Source organism: Bufo gargarizans, chromosome 10 (genome assembly GCF_014858855.1).
Source record: "Bufo gargarizans isolate SCDJY-AF-19 chromosome 10, ASM1485885v1, whole genome shotgun sequence".
Lineage (NCBI taxonomy): Eukaryota > Metazoa > Chordata > Amphibia > Anura > Bufonidae > Bufo > Bufo gargarizans.
Genome location: NC_058089.1, coordinates 48231417 through 48253150, shown reverse-complemented (window position 1 = coordinate 48253150; position 21734 = coordinate 48231417). Strand labels below are relative to the sequence as shown.

Sequence of the window (21734 nt, the reverse complement as noted above, 5' to 3'; positions counted from 1 at the left end):
ATAATTATTGGACCTTCATACGTGCATATGGCTGCATTCAGATGTCGCAATGTGTTTGCAAGCCCTGTGGCCCGACCAGAGGTCTAATGAACCCAAACGATCAGCATTTTATATTTCTATCATGCCATTGTGGTCATTAGATCCATGATGAGACCTGGAACTAATGGCTGCATTACAGGAAGATGGATTTTAGAACCAATTCTTAAAGTAGCATTCCTACAAAAAAAATATTATTCTCTGATCTATTAGAAAGGTACATGATGTAAACTGTAGTGAATGGTAATCTTCTTACCAGTGATTGCATTTGTGAGTTATAACCTCCCTTCTGATCCTCAGCTGTGTCATGTGACCAACACTCTGATCTCAAAAGTCAGTTACTTCTCTAATTCCTTCCTATGAGACTGACATTGAGGCTTCCATAGAAATACATAGAGAAACTGACTTCCTGTCCACACATAAGATAACCATGGCACCAAGCGAACTTTGCCAAGTCGCAATCTCTTATCAGCACATTTTAACTTAGTTTTTTTATTTTTTATTAATGCTGTGCTCTCCTCATATGGGTGGAAATCCTCTTTACTGGTGGAATTTTTGCTACTTTCCCAAGTATTTCAAGCTCCTCAGAAATAATCCATCACAAGGGCAACATTACTTCATGTAATGGTCTCCCCAGTAGCCCCGTAGGCTGAAGTATGTAGCAGGCTGTTACAGAGGATAGTTAATAGCCTGGGAAGACAGAGAGTATGGTCGCTGTCATCTTAGCCCATGAAATTCTTGTTGCCTCTCCAGTTGATCATTTGTCTGTCTTGAGGATATTTTTATACGGCTTGTTCGCTCCTTGGGGAGGGGTAGAATGAGGCAGAATTAAACACGGCATGGTGGTGGTAGTGGGATACAGGGCCTTTTAAATTTGGATCTTACTGCATGTTTCTGTTAATGGGTAGAGGGGTGGGCTTCTGGTGCAAGCTCCCTCTCTGACCTTGAGTCACTAGTACTGGCATTCCTTTGAAGAGACGAGTCTGAGACTGGCAGGGACAGCTGTGCCCAACCGTGGGGGCTGGGGCTAAATCTGGGAGTCTCGCACAAACCGAGACGTATGCATTTTCACTGACAAGCTGGGTACCTCTATGTTATCTTCTCACAGTTCTTATGCTTGTTCAGCTGCAAGTCAGGATCACAAGTCCCCTTCGGGAAATCTATATCTCCTGGTTGAGTTTAACACCTGTTCATTCACCCTTCCGGAAGCTCAAATTCCTGGGAAACTATGGACCGCATGTCGCTGTAGCCTCAGCCTTGATCTTTTATGTGGATTCTACTTGGCCGCTTATCGAATTTGGGTACCTAAGATTTTATGAACCTTCTGGGGTGTGGGAATGGGTCAGGACCAAACCAAGCAGCAGATCCAAAAAGGACTTCAGCTCTACCAGTCTAACCAGACGGAAAAGGCTTTACAAGTTTGGACAAAAGTTTTGGAGAAGACCACTGATGCCGCTGGAAGATTTCGGGTCCTTGGATGCCTCATAACAGCACATTCTGAGATGGGAAGGTATAAGGATATGTTGAAGGTAACCATAGATTGACTTATATTTGCTTTTCATGCAAGCAGTAGCTGTAGAATCCAAGATCTGGATCACAACGTTTCTACAGAGAATCCTTACTCTTAGATTGACTTTTATTTGCTTTCAGGCAAGCGTAGCCGTAGAATCCAAGATCTGGCCACGACGTTTTGACAAAGAATACTTCCTATTGCATGCTAGTATATTCTGATTATAGAAATGAGCTCTCAGATTTAACATGGTTCTCTGAAAATACTAGAGATTTTTTAATGAAGGTGCAGCTTAATGATAGGATGTTTGGAATTTCTTAGCTCAAGTACCCAGACTCGCTCATTTAGGGCAGGAATGGTGGGCTGGAATTGGTGGACTGGTTGGAATGACGCTTTAGAAGATTTTGATAAAGTTTGGACTTAATTTCCTGAACCTAGGTTACATGCACATTATCTCTGCGTCGGATCAAATCAGCAAATTTTGGTGGCCAAAATTATAGAGCTTACGCAAATTAAGTTTTCCAAGCCAGTTTAAAGACATCGAGGAGAGTAGGCCCCAAAATGGTATTGGTCCATGTCGCCATGCCATCTTCCTAATATGACCGTCTAGGTCTTTTTGTTCCTTTTACCATCTCTTACAGAACCAAAGGGACTTGCGTTCCTTGGGCTGTTTTACCCTTTCCAATATAGAAGTTCTATAGTGATGGAGCTTGGTGTGAAGGTACAGGTTCATAGAACCCATAGAGAAGAAGTATGGGGCAACCTGATTTGGGATCTCCTTTTTTCATGCTCCCCATAGCAAGTGCCCTGTCGGACTCTGTGGTATTTACACCCTTGGAAGTTGGTCACTAGAGGAGGAATAAAGAACATTTTGCTAAAGATCATTTGCTTACGTGTAACTGTAGACCAGCCATGGTTGGCTTTCACATGACATCCTCGTTCCACTTTATTGAAACGTACAATAAAAACTCGGCCAGTGACACAAATCTTGGGATCTCTGCAGTTTTATTTCCTCTCGCTTCCTGAAGATGTTTAGTACATTAGTTTTTAAAATGCAGAGTGCAACCAAAATAACTTCCCCTGTGAGGAGAAGAAAGAAGACATTTCGTCTCCGGTATGCCATGAATCTACATTATGCAAGACACTTCTTAAAGCGATAGCATCACAATAACATTATTTAAATCAGGTTGGTGTTTTTCTCTAAAAAAAAAAAAGACTGAAACCCACTGTACAACGGTGGAAAAACTACAACACTTAGCATGTCCTGACTACAACATACAATAGTGCCCGCATCTGATACGCAAAATATGCGGCTCGGGTGCATGAGGCCTTAGGGACATCTAAAACGGGCCTCAACATCAACCTTTAATGATATATTCTCAGCATTGAAACAAACCTGTTGAACCCAAATATAAGATGACTTAACTTCCTTCATCTGCATCTCTTCATGTTGACACGTGTCTGATCTACTAACGATTTTGACGCAGATTCCACAACGAAATCCTCTTTGAACCTACTAACGTTCCCCATCCAGTGCAAGTGAATGGGGTATTGAACGCCCTATCCACGTGCAGTGGGGGAAAAAAAACTGTCAATTGTTTGGCCGTGCCACGGAAAGACACGAATTGCACCAGGACTGAGCATTGTCATACCTCTTGTGGGTGCCAGAGGTGAATGCGCCAACACATCTACTGCTGGTTCTCGCAATTGCCATAGTCCAATCTGTGTCATTTGAATGTAGCCTAAGGCCACGTGTTCACACAATCCAGCTCCCAGTTACAGATCCCAGTGCATTTCGGGTGGTGCCTCTAGAAGGAAATTTAATACAGATGTGTATAAGATGTGTCCAAAATGGTCAACGTCACAGGTCCCAGCACTACAAGCGAATCTGCTTATGAAGTGATACATCTCCCACTCCGTTTATATTAAAGGGGTGTTATTCCACTAGGACAGGCATGCTCAAACTACAACTCCCACCATGCCTTGCTGAAAGCTGATAGCTGTAGGCCAGGCATGTCCAAACTGCGGCCCTCCAGCTGTTGCAAAACTACAACTCCCAGCATGCCTGAACAGCCTACAGCAGGCATGTCCAAACTGCGTCCCTCCAGCTGTTGCAAAACTACAACTCCCAGCATGCCTGGATAGCTTACAGCTATTAGGGCATGCTGGGAGTTGTAGTTTTGCAACAGCTGGAGGGCCGCAGTTTGGACATGCCTGGCCTACAGCTATCAGCTTTCAGCAAGGCATGGTGGGAGTTGTAGTTTTACAACAGCTGGAGGGCCGCAGGTTGAGCATGCCTGCACTAGGACAACCTATAGGCTGTAAGTCATAGAGGGGGCGTCCTCTGCTTGGTGCTATGAGCCAGATCTGAGCCACTACGAAGAGTAGTCGCCCCTTATCTTAACCAGCGGTACGTAATACTGCAAAATTGGAACCTTTGACATGATAGGTGTCAGAATTATGGGTGGGGAGGACTGGGGGAGCTGGGCCCCCCTAAATCTAGAGATTGATGCTCATACATGCATGACTCTCACTCATTTTAATTCCCCTGGATATATATTGACGGCCGGGCCCCCACCGATTTGACACTGGTGACACATCTGAATGACATTTTAGTAATACTCATAATAATGAGGGGGATCCGATTAAAACAGTTAGAATAAAAAGAATTTGCCCATATTTTTGTAGTCCTGCGGTGGCTACTTTCACACTGGCGTTTTGGCTTTCTGTTTCTGAGATCCGTTCAGGGCTCTCACAAGCGGTCCTAATGCATTCTGAATGGAAAAGGATCCGCTCAGGATGTATCAGTAGCCTCCGTTCAGTCACCATTCCGCTCTGGAGGCGGACAACAAAACGCAGCTTGCAGCGTTTTTCTGTCCGCCATGTGGTGCGGACTAAAATGGATCCGTCCTGACACACAATGTAAGTCAGTGGGGACGGATCCGGTTTCTCTGACACAAATAGAAAACAGATCCGTCATGGCTATAGAAGACATAATACAACCCGGTCCGTTCATGACGGATGCATGCGGTTGTATTATTTTAACGAAAGCGTTTTTGCAGATCCATGACGGATTTGCAAAAAAACGCTAATGTGAAAGTAGCCTAAAAGGATTGCGTCTGATACAATTATTTTAGGGGATTGCTATTTATGCAATTCTCTAACGTACTCGATAAGGAGATTCTACATTAGGCAATGTACACCTAGGATTAGGGTGTATTATACCTGCCGATTTTTCGGCAGATGATCGTCAACGAGTGTTCGCAGTAATGCTTGTTAGCGATCATCTGGCAGTGTAATACTGCTGCCAATTGTCCGATGTACGAGCAAACGCTCGTTCATCGGGCAATCCGAATCTTTTGACAGGTTAAAAAAAATGATTGTTTGCAGGCGGCAGATTGTGGTGTCTAATCACCATTTACTGCCGGCAAACAATGATTCTGTACAGGGAAGAGCGATGGTAGAGCGATTGCTCCTCCTTAGGGCTGATGCTAACGACCGTATGTATTTTGCAGTCCGTGAAACATGAATCCGCAAAAAATACATGACATCCGTGTGCATTCCATATTTTGCAGAACGGAACAGCTGGCCCTTAATAGAACAGACAAGAATAGGGCGGACATACGGAAACGAAATGCACATAGAGTAACTTTTGCTTTTTTTTTTTTTTGCGGACCCATTGAAATGAATGGTTTTGCATACAGTTCGCAAAAATTTTTTCACGGACACGGAAAGAAAGTATGTTCGTGTGCATGAGCCCTTTATATTGAGGAGGAGATTGCTGCATGTAATAGCAGCGGTCTCCTCCACTAGCGAGCAGACGATTGCTGGGAAGGAACGCTTCCTTCCCGTCAATCGCACGTTAAATTGGGCTGTGTGTAATACACCCTTTACTTCTGCAAAAACAAAAGTGCTTCCGATTATATGAGGACTGTGGGACAGGTGAGCAGGAAGGAGGGGGAGGGGGTGTAATAATTTTGCGAATGTCCACAGGTCCGAGGATACTGCAGGTGGAAGGCACAGCTGTGTTTTTAAAGCCGCCGGTCACAGCCGAATGATTATCCCATAGTCCATGAAATAGCAGGCCCGGTACAACCTCAGGGCTGGAGTCTTTTATTACTATTTACTGTGGACTCTTAGTTTGAATTCACACAATCGTATGTATTTTGCGGTCCGCAAATGTATCCGCAAAAAATACGGATGACATCTGTGTTGCATCCATTTTTTTACGGATCCATAGTGACAATGCCTGTCCTGGTCTGCAAAACGGACAACAATAGGCCACGTTCCATCTTATTACGGAAAGGACATACGGATGCAGAGGCTGTCCGCATAAGTTGCGGACCCATTGAAATGAACAGGTCCGCATCCTACGGAACGGATGCGGACAAAAAAAAATACCTTCGTGTGAATGGAGCCTTATGGAAATGTTACTTCATCAAGAATAGTCCTGCCCATTATTCCTCCCTTGTAGGGTGGACCCATATCAACCCCTTTCCATTATCTGTCATGGCACCGAGATACTATGTAGGATGAGCCCCACTCTATAGGCCAAAGGGATGAGACTTTGTAAAGAGCAGCTCTCACTACTGAGGACTTGGTGCGGCCTGGAGTTATATGGCTGCCTATTGAAGTCAATAGGTGTTTCCGTGATACTATAGTTATCATTTACTGCAAGGTAAATGTGGATGTGAAGAGCTCACGCACAAGAACGTAAGGGCTCCGTGCTGTGGACCACAAATAGCGGTCTGCAATGCACGGGCGACCGACCGTGCGCACTCTGTGCTGAGGATGCGGATCTACTTGAATGGGTCCGCGATCTGCAAGATACGGCAAAAGATGGGACATGTCTTATCTCTTGCGGTGCACTCCGGTGAACACAGCGGGCTCTTCCTAGGCAAATGACGTCACGTTAATCGGTCATATGGCCTAGGCACATTCAAGAGAATGGGGATGAGCTGCAATACCAAGCACAGCCACTATCAAATGGATGGCGCTGTGCTTGGTAAGCTGCGAGGAGGCTACGGCCTCTTCAAACAGCTGATCGGCGGGGGTGCTGGGAGTCAATATCAGAATGTCAGAAAACCTCTTTAATTTTGCCCAACAATTTAAACCCTTGATCTCTAACATGTGGCTATCCAGCTATTGCACAACTACAACTCCCAGCATGTCTTGGGAATCTGTGGTTTGAGTTATTATCATAATTGCTCCTTTACGCTGCAGGTCAGGGGCCGGGAATTACAAATGTCCTACAGTCGTGTATGATTGGAATACTCCTGCAGCGTATGGGAGCGCCCCAAAAATGTTGGGGGATCGTTACTTAAACAGTTTCATTTTTGTAGAATGAGTGCGGGACTATAGCCCCGCGGGCGGCCCGACCTGCACAGCATCACTGTAATCTATGATGCTGCGCGCTCCCGTGCGCACGATCAATGCCGCTCCGGGACATATGGCCGCTCACGGACCGTGTGTCTCGGAGGGAATACGGTCGCGTGCAAGAGGCCTTACTTAGCTGTTTTTGGAACTCCATAGAAGTGAAAAGAGGTTGCTGATCCCCGGCCTAAACCCCCCTCTGGGCAGCAGGCATAGAACCTGCTATGGGGCTCGGGCATTGAGAGGTTCAAAGGGCCAAAAGGTGAGAGAAAGTGAAGTGGATGATAGCATTTGCTTGGAGAAGGCTGAAGAGAGAGTACTCAAGGAATGGAGCAGGAGGGTGGGTGTATAGAGCTGGCACTGAAATATCATAATTAAGCCGTGCAGATGTAGCAGAGCTGAATTTGTCACAATTGTTTTTTGAGCATCATGATTACTCTATGTTTTAGATTTAACTGCAGTCCTGGGTATAGCACATGGTGATCTCATCACGAGTTATGAGATTGACAAGTGGCAAACTCAGCTCAGCTCTGCTACATCAATATGCATGTTTAAAGGCTATGTACAGGGGTGCAATTCCTAAGTGAGAAGCCAGAACTGATGAGTGCCTGCGCTCTAGATTACCAGGGATCAAATTTTACTATTCAAAAGGGTAATCCGTAAAACATAGCATTTATTGGTAATACAAATAAAATATATTGTGTCCAAAAGTAATGTGCAAAAACAATATCAACAAGTGGGATAAAGGGTGGATGAACCCCCCGTTTAGTACAACCATGAATATCCCAAATGAAAGTATACAATAAATAAAGTGCACGGCGGCACTAGTAACCAGCACGTCCTACCGGTACCAAGGGACGGTCACCAGATCCTTCTCCAAAAACTAGAGCCGCGTCGTACCCATCTGAGGATGATGTCCAATCAACATAAAGATGGCAGTGATGCTCAGCTATGCAGGGGCCCTATGGCTAGCTAACCGCTCAGCCCTGATGCTAGGTAATATGTAGCAGCCTGACCACAGGGCACTCGTCCCAATAAGGACGACCCCGTCCGGAACCTGTCCCTCAGTAATAAAATCTATATGTCCCTATATGTACATAAAACACTCCCTACACCCATGTTTCACTGCCAGGACAAAAGCAGTTCATCAGGGGAGATGGAAAAAATACTAGGGATTAATACATAGATAAACTATCGATCCCATACAGCAAGTTGACGATTATAAGTCTGCCGGTCAAGAGGGGTGCCAAGATGGTGGGACCCTCCAGGGGCAACCTCAAAGTTGGGAGGTAAAGGTAGTGCAGGGTAAAGATAGATATCCCTGCACATGGGACGCCAACTACACTGGCGCTCCCACCTCATTTAAATAATTACCTGGCTCTGTCTGCCGCCACCTGTGATGCCGTTAGCCAATGAGCGCGCCTGCACGTCAGCACGGCGCATGCACTCATCACAGATCCAGAACGAGGTATGAAGCGCAAGGAAGTGCCGAAACAAACTAGGCACTCCCGCGCATGTGCGATCTCACGCTAGATCTCACGAGATCGCGTCAGCCGGCCAAAACGACCAAAGCATTAGTGTCACGGCTGAGGATGGGGGAAATCCTCAGCCGTGCGGTGAAGGAAGATGTCCAGTCGCTACTCGCCAGGAACACAGAATAAGGGAGCAGGTCACCTCCTGTTGCGTCCCTAACGCTAACCCTGTCTCCTACCTGCATGGGCCGACCTTGATGGTAGGAGGACCCATGCGCAGGAACCTCGGAGCCCTGACTTACCCTCCGTCCGGTCCCTGGGCTAAGGAGCAGGGTAAGACAACCCACTCCTCCTAGGAATGGAGGAGCAGGAGTCTCACTGGCCAAGCAGCATGAAGATGGGGGTACATAAACAGGACTACGGATAAGACAGGTGAACCCTAACAGTTCTACACATACCTGTCTCAGCCTAGCTGACTGGAACCCGTGCAAACGCTGTCCACACAAACAAAGGTAAACAGCACACACATGAAGACACACAGGGACCAGGACATCCATAGCTGCACAAAAAGCAAAGACACAAGACATCAACAACAAATCACGCAATAATAACATATGACCGGAAGGGTGGCCCTTACAAGGAGATAGAAATAGCAGGAGGCTGCTACAGCAAAGCATGACTGAAGCAACCTCCTGAGCCATGCCAAAGACAGAAGCTATATAGGCCTAAGTGGCCACACCCACCGGTCAGACACACCCAGTGACATCACACACACTGGGAAGAGAGTTAACCCTTCCAGCACCACAGGAAAGGGAAAACACCAACTTAAAGGAACCGTGTCCAAACACAACAAACACACTGTGGTTGTTACCGCTGGCAATGACATGGGTGGCAACTGTGTCCTGGGAGTCAGCCCAAAGGCCGGGACACTGCCACCACATGTACACATCACCAAACGTTGCTACGGGCAACCACAGTGCAGGAAAGGTGTCAGTGCACACCACACAATACACAGAGTGCACACAGACAAACAACGGTGCATACATACACGCACACAGACTCCAAAGGGACCGCACACACACCTGTTGTCCGCGGCAACCGCACCTGAGACAAGTAACATCATGCCTCAAGCTGCGGTTGAAACAACACCCAAACCGCGGGCAACAGTATGCGGCTCCCAAGGAGTCACGGCCAAAACCGTGGCCGTGACAATTAGAGGTAAACGGCGATACCTATTACTCCTATGTACTCATAGGTGGTGGAACAATCGGACATCGTGCCGCCACCAGAGCACGTCGGCCCACAATCAGACCTTATTTTAAACGTGGTATTAAAGGCAATTTGCCATAATCAGAGCAAAAAAGAAAACTGGATAATGGCCCAACAACAAAAACATTGGCCATTGGCACTAACTAGTAGGTATTATAGTGGTCTTCCTACAAGAAGTAAAAGTTTTGTGGCATAGTGAATAAGTAAAATTTAATAGACTATAGATGATAACAAATAAGAGGTAGACGACCATCATTAATGAAAGGGAGAGACCCTCATTAATATGGGGGAAAGATATAACCCCCAATCAATTTGGTACAGGGAGCAGAGTCAAGGGCATTGAGAAACCACTTATAGGCGCTGGGGAAGGAGGAACCAACCTCTCCGTTAAAGGAACAGTCACCAGGGGCAACTACTTGTTCACAAAAAACAACTAGAGTTCAATTGTTCATTAAGCCCCATCGGGGTGACCGTCCGTAGGAGAAAAATCCAACGCGCCTCACGCTGTAATAGAATCTTGTCCCAGTCCCCCCCCCCACGTTTAGGGGGACTAACAGCTTCAATGCCCATGACTCTGATAACCCTAGGGTCTCCCTGATGGGATTCGCATACATGGCGAGCGACCGCTGTAATCCCGCCGCTTTTCTATGTCCAAGAGATGTTCTCCTACACGTCCACAAAGCTCCCATTTCGTTTTTCCTATGTACTCCTTTTGACAAATACACGTAATTTTGTATATAACACCAGAAGTCCGACATGAAATAAAATCTCTAATGTTGAAGCTACGCTTAAGATTGCTACTGGTAAAGGTCTTGCCCGTAGTAATGCTGTCACAGGCCACGCAGCCACTACATTTAAAACAACCTATAGGACGACGACTCAACCAGGTGTTTGGTGTAACAAGTGGAGAAAGATGACTATGCACTAGTAGATCCTTAAGGCTCTGGCCCCTCCTGAAGGTCACCTGTGGATACTCGTGTAATACGTCACGAACATCCGGGTCCATCAGAAGGATCGGCCAGTGTCGCCCAAGGATCTCCCGTGATTCATTAGAAGAACCATCGAATGTGGTAATGAATCGTATTTTCTTGTCTCCTTCCTGCTTCTTTTTGGGTATCAGGAGTGTATCTCTTGGGGTGTTGGCCACCTTCTGGAAGGCCTTTTTCAAAACTTGATCAGGGTAACCCCTAGCGCGAAATCTACGTCGGAGATCAGCAGCCTGATGTCTAAATTCTTGTTCTTCTGAGCAATTTCTCCGCAGACGTAAATACTGTCCGTAGGGGATTCCCCTTTTCAATGGCAATGGATGACTACTTTGCCAGTGAAGAACCGAATTTGTGGCTGTTGATTTCCGAAAAATGTTTGTGGAAAGCTCGCCCCCACCCTTCTTAGATATTCGTACATCCAAGAAGGGAAGTGATTGTTTATCAACCTCATAGGTGAAACGGAGGCCAATGGTATTGTCGTTGAGACACTCCACAAAAAGTTTAAAGGCTGATTCACTGGTATTCCAGATTATGAGGATATCATCGATGTACCGGGCCCATAATGTTATGGGCCCGGTCATCGAATCACCCTCGCCAAAGACAGTGGTAGCCTCCCACCAGCCCAGGAGCAGGTGACCGTCCCTTGGTACCGGTAGGACGTGCTGGTTACTAGTGCCGCCGTGCACTTTATTTATTGTATACTTTCATTTGGGATATTCATGGGTTCATCCACCCTTTATCCCACTTATTGATATTGTTTTTGCACATTACTTTTGGACACAATATATTTTATTTGTATTACCAATAAATGCTATGTACAGGGGTGCACCACCAATGAGGCCAGGTGAGGCGATCGCCTCAGGCAGCACCAGGTAGGGGCAAGAGGGGGGCAGCAGAAGGGCCATGTGCAATTAGCACTTTCATTGTGCCAAAGGGGTTAGGGTAAGAAATTGGCATTTGGGCGGGGGGGGGGGGGCGCCGTTTCAGTTTTTTCGCCTCAAGGAATGAGAAAGGCTGGGTGCACCCCTGTGTACAATTTTTTTTATTAGTGCATTATACTCATTATGAGCTTAAAATAATTTTTTTTATTGGTCTTTATTAAAAATATGGAATCCATTTTTTTCTGCACAGGACTGAGATGCTCTAATAGAGGGATCTGGATTCTCTCTCTTTTCCGTCAGTTGGGGAGCTGAGGGGCTCCTTATCTCTGCGCTCTGACATTATAAACACTCATCAAAGCTCAGTACCTATCTACCATCTGCAATCGACAATTAATAAGGAAGTATCTGTGGTTTGTGATACACATTGGCTACTTTTTATCAAGATGGCTAATTAAGAAGGAAAACACGCTAAACAATTTACAGACTGCGAAATTAAGAGAAAACCAAACGCATCATATCAATTACGCAGTAAATTAACTACTGTATATGATATACGGATTAGAATTGGACTGCAGTAATATACAGAAAAGGAGATAATCTGATGTTACTTGTTTATATCCATTTTATATATTTTATATTTCTATTGATATATTATTTTTTTTATGTTATTTTGTTCAGCAAGGGCCCTGCTGACAGTGCGGAATAAAGGGCTCTGCTGACAGTGCGGAATAAATAATGTGTTATTTATAATTGTTACTTATACTTACAATTTTATTGAGATTTGATTGAATACAGTTTTCTAGGTGGAGTTGTGCCTATCAATATTTCTTATATATTATCTGTTTGGCAGTGGGATAGCCCCTCTGAGATTCTATAGTGTTAGAGGGGTGAGCCTCTATATTTATATTCTATAAAAGAAAATTGTCCCCAAAGGTGTACATAGCCCTTAATCATCAACTCATATCAATCATCCTATCAAAACCTTAAAAGGGGTTGTCCAGGCTACAGATATCGATGACCTATTCTCAGGACAGGTCATTAATATCAATACGGTGGTCGGTGGGGGTCTGACAACCGACACCCCCAACAATCAGCTGTTTTCTTCCTATGTTGAGGTGTAAAATACCCCATGATGTCACCTTGTGCCACTCAATTGAGTTCTATGTGGGGGGAATGGAAAATTCTCTTAGGGTGTGCACTTACCTATTCATTAATTCATTATCCTGTGTAATTATTATAATATATTCTACTTAATATCAGTACAGATAGCAGTATTTTGCCTACTGATAATACCGCGGCTTCTGTGTAGGTAGGGAAATGCTCTGGAGTTGGACTTTGAAATATAGATGCAGCCATTTGGTATCAAATCATTACACGAGTCTTTATTAGGCCTCATGCACACGATCGTTGTTTTGGTCCGCATCTGAGCCGCAGTTTTTTTTTGCGGCTCGGGTGCGGACCTAAAGATGCTGGACAGCACTCCGTTCCGAAGCCCCGCAAAAAAAAAAATAGAACATGTCCTATTCTTGTTCGTTTTGCGGACAAGAATAGGCATTTCTACAATGCGCCGCCTGTTCCGTTCCGCTAATTGCGGAAGGCACACGGGCGGCTTCCGTGTTTTGCAGATCCGGTCGTGTGCATGAGGCCTCACATGAACGTTTTTTGCGTTCCGTATATGGGCCATTTTTTGGGTTCCTTATACGGTCCGTATACGGAACCATTAATTTTAATGGTTTCGCAAAAAAAACTGAATGTACTCCATATGCATTCCGTTTCTGTATTTCCGTTGAAAGATAGAACATGTGCTATTATTGCCCGCAAATAACGTTCCGTGGCTCCATTCAAGTCAATGGGTCCGCAAAAAAACTCTGTACTCTGTCCCACCACAAAGGCTACGGCCTGCTAGCCAGAAAGGCAGCTCCTCCTCTGCCTGTAGGGTGTATGCACACCCTTATCTTCAGCAGCCAATGTCTGGCAACTCTAGGTACCTTCTCCTTTGGGAGGGTGCCTGGGCAATAGGTTCCTTAGCTTGTCAGTTCCTACAAAGGTATGCTGTTATCTGCCTGTGTACCGACCTCTGCCTGTTCACTGGACCCTGACCCTTCTGTGTCTTTGACCCTCATGGGTCAGCTGTCCAACCGCACATAGACTACTCCAGGAGGTAGCGGCCCAGTGGTTCCCCTGCAGCGAAGTCCAAATCCCTGTACAGGGGTTAAAGGGTGAATACCAGGGGACTGCCAGAATAATGCCCTTAGGAGTAGCTCAAAGCCAAATCTGTTGGTTGGCACAGTGGTTCCACACCCACTGCCGTAACATACAGTCATTAGGAATACCCCTGACGAAGCTTGACTGAGCGAAATCCGGGTCAGGTGATTGATCCATTGTATACTGCCTGTATATACTTGTACATTGTGAATATAATAAAACCATTTTCTACTCCAATCTGTATGACGGTACTTCACTATTGGATGCAATTTTGGTGTTCCATAGAAGCTTGGAAAGGAGAGGAGGAGAGGCTTTGACTGGCCTGTTTGCTTCCCCATGTCCGTGATTATCTTGCTGGCTTCGATTGTGGATCTCCTGTGACTTCTGAGGCAGCGCGGTCCAATCAAAAGAAACATTAGGTTATGCCGACTGCAGGAACAAACTACAGAGGGTGTGTTTGTTGTCTGTTACCATAGAGACACATAGGTCTGCACAAAACAGTAGGAAATTTTGAAGCAACATTATTTGGGAAATAGCTATTTTTTTTAATTTTAGATGCATTGGAACAATAGAATAAAATTGGCTGCTAAATTGAAGATAACCTTCCCGGCTAGGGTTCCATGGAGGTTTTTTTGGTCTCTGAAATGGTTTCTGGCAGTGGTTGTAGGTCGTGCAGTTGTCACACATGACCCATGACTTCTTCTTTAGGGAAATAGTTAAGCTGTGTGAACTCGTCTCTATGTGATTAATGCGTGACCAAATGTCGCTGCGCAGCCCCACTCGGCACCATCATATATGATGAGGCATATTTATTAATACTGCCCCACCACTAAGTACACCGGTATGTCACCTGCGCCCAGCACCCATTATGTTGGATTCAGCTCTGCCCCTTTCCTCAGACACATCATAGGTGCAGCTTGGACGCCATCATTTTTCAGTACAGTTGCGACATTCTTGAGGAGACTCATTTCCTTGGTTAGCACACACTCCAGACGGACAGGAGATATAATTATCAGTAAATAGCTAAAGCCGCCTTCTATTGACTGAGACAAGTTAATTGAGTGAATAAGTGAAGTGACAGTTTTATTGTTTTACAGCCGTTACCACACAAGAAGCCCGCCGCCGTCTTATCACTATCATGCGCTGGTGTTAGCGGACTGTGACCAAGGCCGCTCAGTGCTTATTATCACATAACTACTCTTATAACGGGACTTTATTTTATAATCTGATCTTATAAATATAATTCAGCAGGAAAAACTAGAACTTTGGTAATTTACTTTCTGTTATAAAAACGCTCCCATTGTGAAATATTCCCTTTACTTCATAATAATGGCACCCCCTGGCGATCTGTATAGTAATGTGCACGTCCACCTATGGAGGTGGTCGCACATGCTCAGTTCCATTCTTTAACCGCCACCAGTCGTATCTACTGTTAGAAGCTGTGACAGTTACAGGGAGAGAGCTGCAGCAGAAAGGACACATTCCCTGATTTATGATAGGGAGAGAGGTGCATCAGAAAGAGGACACTCATCCTGAGCTGTCATAGGGAGAGAGGTGCATCAGAAAGAGGACATGCACCATGAGCTGTGACAGGGACCTTGGAACCGAACCCGCGTTCAGGAAATGTTTTTTTTTACTGTATAAATCAATTTCTGAAGTTATTATGCGGTCTCGCGAGTAATAACTTCGGCTCATCAGAGCCAATACATTCTAATACTGTACAGTATTGAAACGAAGATTTATGCAAATCGACTTTGGATGTTTCATCCGAAGTCGATTCGCTGATCCATAGTCATAATCATAAATGTAAGTGGTGTAACTTGAAGCCACAATGCAAAATCTGTAATAAGGCCCCTACCTTCCATATGCCTTTTATAATACCGGTGTCTTCTTATGTGCCCCCTTCCTCAGGCACATCTGTTTTCGATCACGGTGTATTCCTGATGAGCCGTTCCACAGGACTGGCCTACATTACCTCTCAACATTACAGTCTTCTTATTACTTGTGATTTATTACCCTGGTCTGATATTTCACACTTTGACAGTAGGTGGGCAGTACATCCCCTTCTTATACTCCAAACTTCCCACAGATTTTCTTGGCAGTAGGTCATGCAGGACAGGAACGCCGTTGTTGGCTTAAAGGGTCTGCCTGGTTTAGAAAACCCATTCCCTTAAAGGGCATTCTGTCAGCAGTTTTGTACCTATGAGTCTGACACTGGCTGACCTGTTATGCGGGCACATATGAACATGGGACCCACACAGATGCCTTCAGCTGCCGAGTGCACATGTAACAGGTCAGCCAGTGTCAGTAGGTACAAAACTGCTGACAGATGCCCTTTAAAAGAGTTTTTCCACAATACAAACATGATCTGTGGGTGTTCAACCACTGAGACTGACAGGGGTCTCGTGTCCCCGTATTAATGGTGCGGCAGACTGAAGATAGCCAGCAGTCCCACAGACAATGAATGGAGAGGCACAAGTCTGAACAGCTGCTCCATTTAAACATGGACACGGAGCCCTGCTCTCATGATCGCTGTTTGCACTGCCATCCATCAGATGCTTATCCCCTATACTGTAGTTAGTGTGTATTGTGGGAAACCCCATTAATGGGAGGGTCCTCGGCCATTAACCAGAGTGTGGAGTGCCTACAAATCACGTCCCTCTCCAAGGAAGACCCTGTATGTCTGTGCATGACAATGGCACTCCATTGTTTGAACTGCAATTGTGTAATGCTTCATCTGCCCTGGTGTGGCGCTATTGGGAAAGTAAACATTTGCTGCCACCTTCCCATACAGAATATAGCTGCTCTCTGGACAGTGCCTTCAACGGGGACACACTAGACCGACATTTTCAGTTACATTTCTCCATGCCATTCTACATTTTGCCAGGGATAAAGTTATGATTCTATGACCAAACTACAATCTTTTTACAGACAGGGACAGTGAGCTTAGCTTCTTAAAGGAACTCTAGGACCATGCAGTCCACAATCTGCTGGACTTAGACCATGCAGTCCAATCAGCTGGACTCTCGGACCATGCAATCCAATCTGCTGGACTCTCGGACCATGCAGTCCAATGAGCTGGACTCTCGGACCATGCAGTCCAATGAGCTGGACTATCGGACCATGCAGTCCAATGAGCTGGACTATCGGACCATGCAGTCCAATGAGCTAGACTCTCGGACCATGCAGTCCAATCAGCTGGACTCTCGGACCATGCAGTCCAATGAGCTGGATTCTCGGACCATGCAGTCCAATGAGCTGGACTATCGGACCATGCAGTCCAATCAGCTGGACGATCGGACCATGCAGTCCAATCAGCTGGACGATCGGACCATGCAGTCCAATCAGCTGGACTATCGGACCATGCAGTCCAATCAGCTGGACTATCGGACCATGCAGTCCAATCCACTGGACTCTAGGACCATGCAGTCCAATCCACTTTAGGGTTGAGAAGACAGACTGTAGTGTTCTTCAGTGGCAGTTCATAGAAATGCCTGCACCATGGTTGCCCTGTTATCTCCTATATCTCCAGGGTGGCATTTGGTTGAATGGTGTATAGTATTTTTTTGCTGATGTCCACCCTGCAGCCTTTTGGCTTATCATAAAGTGCCAGGCAGCTTTGGAATTGGAGGTGCAAGATGTGTGTGTCCCAGGCACCGGGGCTGGTAGTGTCTCCTTCAGTGGCGATGCTCCTTGTTTGACTGCACACCTCTAAGGCAACACTGCCTCCAGGAGCTCATTTCATAAATTCTGAACTTATAAGGCCCCTACCTTCCATATGCCTTTTATAATACCGGTGTCTTCTTATGTGCCCCCTCCTCAGGCACATCTGTTTTCGATCACCGTGTATTCCTGATGAGCCGTTCCACAGGACTGGCCTACATTACCTCTCAACATTACAGTCTTCTTATTACATGTGATTTATTACCCTGGTCTGATATTTCACACTTTGACAGTAGGTGGGCAGTACATCCCCTTCTTATACTCCAAACTTCCCACAGATTTTCTTGGCAGTAGGTCATGCAGGACAGGAACGCCGTTGTTGGCTTAAAGGGTCTGTCTGGTTTAGAAAACCTATTCCCTTAAAGGGCATCTGTCAGCAGTTTTGTACCTATGAGTCTGACACTGGCTGACCTGTTATGCGGACACATATGAACATGGGACCAACACAGATGCCTTCAGCTGCCGAGTGCGCATGTAACAGGTCAGCCAGTGTCATAGGTACAAAACTGCTGACAGATGCCCTTTAAAAGAGTTTTTCCACAATACAAACATGATCTGTGGGTGTTCAACCACTGAGACTGACAGGGGTCTCGTGTCCCCGTATTAATGGTGCGGCAGACTGAAGATAGCCAGCTACTTTTGTAGCTGAATAGATGAATGAATGTACACAATACTATACTTGCTTTTCTTTAGTTTGCAGTGATCCAGATTGACACAGCCCGAGAATTGGAGGACCCAGACTTCCTGACTGAGAGCTACCTTAACCTCGCCCGCAGTAATGAGAAATTGTGTGAGTTCCAGAAGACCATTTCCTACTGCAAGACCTGTCTGAACATGCAGGGAACATCTGTCAGTTTGCAGCTGAATGGACAGGTGTCCCTAAGCCTGGGGAATGCCTACCTCGGCCTCAGCGTGTTCCAGAAGGCCCTGGAATGCTTTGAGAAAGCATTAAGATATGCCCATAACAATGATGACAAGATGTTGGAGTGCAGAGTCTGTTGCAGCCTTGGAGGTCTTTACACACAACTCAAGGTTAGAAACTTAAGACGCATGGATGGGACCTCCTTATTGTATGCTATCATGCCCAACTTTAACCTAAGTAAAGGGACCTGTGTCAAGATCATGCTGTGTTAACCGAGGGCACCAGAACCTAAGGTGCCGAAACACCTTCATTAGATGTCAACTAAATGCTTCTTTGCCTGGCAGATAACTATCTTGAGTCCCCCATACACATACATACTCCACTAGCCCGAACGTGTATGTGTTTTCAATGAGGGGAGAGGAGAGAAAGCCGCTGCCAGACACCTTATCTACCTGGAGAACAAAAGGATTGAGTGTTAAAAATCAAAGCCCCCAAGCAGGAGCTCCTCACACACGGTTCCACCGAAAATGATGGGTTCGACTGGCAATAGTATAAAGTGTAAGGGGGCCTTTAGAAATGGTCACAATCACTTCTGTCTAACTCTAAGGTGCTGACGCATTTTAGAGAAAACATAGCTTTATCACTGCCTCATGGAAAAGTGTCTACCTGGCAATGTCTTCTAGGTTTCTCCTGCCCAGCTCAGTATAATTGAGAAGTCTGTCTCTTTTCATATATAGGGAGCGACATATCAATTATAGAAGAACCGTCCAGTAGACACTTCTCCATGAGCCTGCTTCCCAGTGTCTCTAAGTCATGGTGCCAAAGGATAAAGCAGGATAATCTTGGTCACAGGTTCTGTTTAAGGCTGGAGCTGCTTTTTAGTGAAAGACCAAGCACATAACATGTTGTCCAAGGGTGAGACTTGAGTGATTCATGTTTGCACATGGCAAGACCCTATAATTTAAATATCTCTACAAAGTACCAAACATTTGGGTTCTATTCATCCCCTTCTCTCTCCCCATTTGGTGAATGAATGTTGGTATGAAAATGTTGTCTAAACATTATAGAAAAAATTGCTAATAAAGATTGATCTCTGCCTCAGTCCGTGACCTGGACAGAAGCAGTGAAGGCTGATAAAGGCACAACAGTTGGCGCATGCCAACTGGATCTTGTCCACGAGCATGAAGAACTTTCCAACTGTACCTAACAATGGTCAAAAGAATCCAACACATGAAATTGCCTTTTCCACCGAAATCCACCTGGGTCTAGGTCTATCTTGCTCTTTCATGTCCCATAGAGGTGCCAGCCAGTGGTCTATATTGGCCATCTAAGATCACTAGAGTATGGCAAGCTTCAAGGGGTCGTCGTTTGGGGAGGAATGCTTTAGATAAGGTTCAAAGCAGGATAAAAATAAAATAAAAGAAGATACCCTCACTGATTCCCTGCCTCACCCTTTCCAATGCCAACTGGGTCCCAGCTGGTTTGTGCTTCCTGGTCCACTCTCCAGGAAAGTCCTAAGGATGCCTACTCGGGTGGGTCACAGCTGCAACCAGCCATTGGGTGACCGAGTAGGAATCTCCAGTCATTTCATGTGTGTTGAGACATGACCAGTAATAAAGGCCACAGTAGACCCTTTCTAAACAGTTCCCCCCACTTCCCTGGACAACCTCTTTAACTGCCATCAGAGGCTTGGCAGCAATTCCTTCACATTTGACAAAAAGAATAACGAAGCATGCAGTCCTGTTTTTGCTCTCAAGATGACATAAACCCCAAGAACCTGTTGATATCTGTCAAGCATGTGGCAGAAGGTCCCATCCGCATCCATGCAAATGTGAACAGATCTCAGCTAAACAGTGGTAGCCCATCAAAGAAAGACTTGGTATTGAGATTTCAACACAAGCAATCCTTTGTGTCACCAGCAGATAACCAGAGATGTCTAATGAAGGGGCGAGATCATCAGACCCTAGGGTCCCAAGTTAATGGGTTGTGGTGGCCTCCACCATCACCATGCAGAAAAGGGGGAATTTTGAATTTTGCTTTGAGAACCCCTCTACTTTGTTAACCCCTGTTCGGTCCTGTCACATACGAGTTGGTGGCTTTACCTGGTTAGTTCTTAGAATCTGTAGCGATTTTTTGTAGTTTATTTAGTAGTTCATTATCAGGATACGACTGTCCCCGGGATACGAAGCTGTAAGGTAATCTGTCTGGTTGCTGTTGTGGTGGTACGAGATCTTTCACTCACTGACTGGTGTCCTTCCTGCAGGACTTTGAGAAGGCCCTTTTCTTTCCGTGTAAAGCAGCTGAACTGGTCAACGACTATGGGAAAGGCTGGAGTCTCAAATACCGAGCCATGAGCCAATACCACATGGCTGTCGCGTATCGTAAACTTGCCCGCTTGACAGATGCAATGGAGTGTTGTGAGGTATGAGACTGAGGAACATGTGCACGGTACTGATGTCTAAATATCTACAGTAGCTGACATAAGGTCAGTGCATGCAATTAGGCCTATCATTTTCTGTAATAGCAGTAACTTACAATGCAACTAAAAGGGGTCCGGTATAAGTTCTGTGTACCTGTAGGGTGGGCAGCGAGTCTCCTTACATGCATACATACATTTTAAAGGGTATCGTCCTGTCAAACAAAACTATGGGGTACAATGGCGCCTATTGTATGGCATTTGCCATCTGATCTGTTCATTTATACTGCACTAAATATCATTGTTTGTTGGCAGCACATCACCCTGCATAAGCATGTATCTGCTGCCAACAAGTAATGAAACTCTATGGGAACGAATGATCGTAGTAACGATCGTTGATCCCCCACATGGCGGCGATCATTCCTGCATATAATTGCAGCTAATGAGCAGGCAATGTCAAGAATGAACATGGACGTTCTTTCCTGGTCATTGTCTGCTCTTCATAGAAGTGAATGGGGCTGCGTGAAAATCGCAAGCATCCGCAAGCAAGTGCGGATGCGGTGCGATTTTCACGCACCGTTGGGATGGAGACCCGATCATTATTATTTTCCCTTATAACATGGTTATAAGGGAAAATAATAGCATTATTAATACAGAATGCATAGTACAATAGGGCTGGAGGGGTTACATTAAAAAAAAAAAAAATTTAACTCACCTTAATCCACTTGTTCACGCAGCCCAGCTTCTCTTCTGTCTTCATCTTTGCTGTGCACAGAAAAAGGACCTGTGGTGACATCACATGGTCCATCACATGATCCATCACCATGGTAAAAGATCATGTGATGGACAATGTGATGAGCGCAGTGACTACATCAAAGGTCCTATTCCTCAAAGAAGAAGACAGAAGAGATGCCGGCGCGAACAAGTGGATTAAGGTGAGTTACATTTTTTAATTTTTTTTTAACCCATCCAGCGCTATTTTACTAAGCATTCTGTATTCA

General features: G+C 45.5%; 1 protein-coding gene across 1 annotated transcript in view; it reads left to right on the top strand.

Moving 5' to 3' along the window:
- Positions 1-1048: 1048 nt before the first annotated feature.
- The window catches only part of RAPSN (receptor associated protein of the synapse), a 30430-nt gene continuing 9744 nt past the window's right edge, over positions 1049-21734 (top strand). The window contains exons 1-3 of the mRNA XM_044270747.1: positions 1049-1565; positions 18149-18487; positions 20581-20739. Of these exons, the coding sequence (XP_044126682.1) occupies positions 1374-1565; positions 18149-18487; positions 20581-20739 (690 nt within the window). The 5' untranslated portion in view covers positions 1049-1373. The remainder of the gene's footprint in view (positions 1566-18148; positions 18488-20580; positions 20740-21734) is intronic.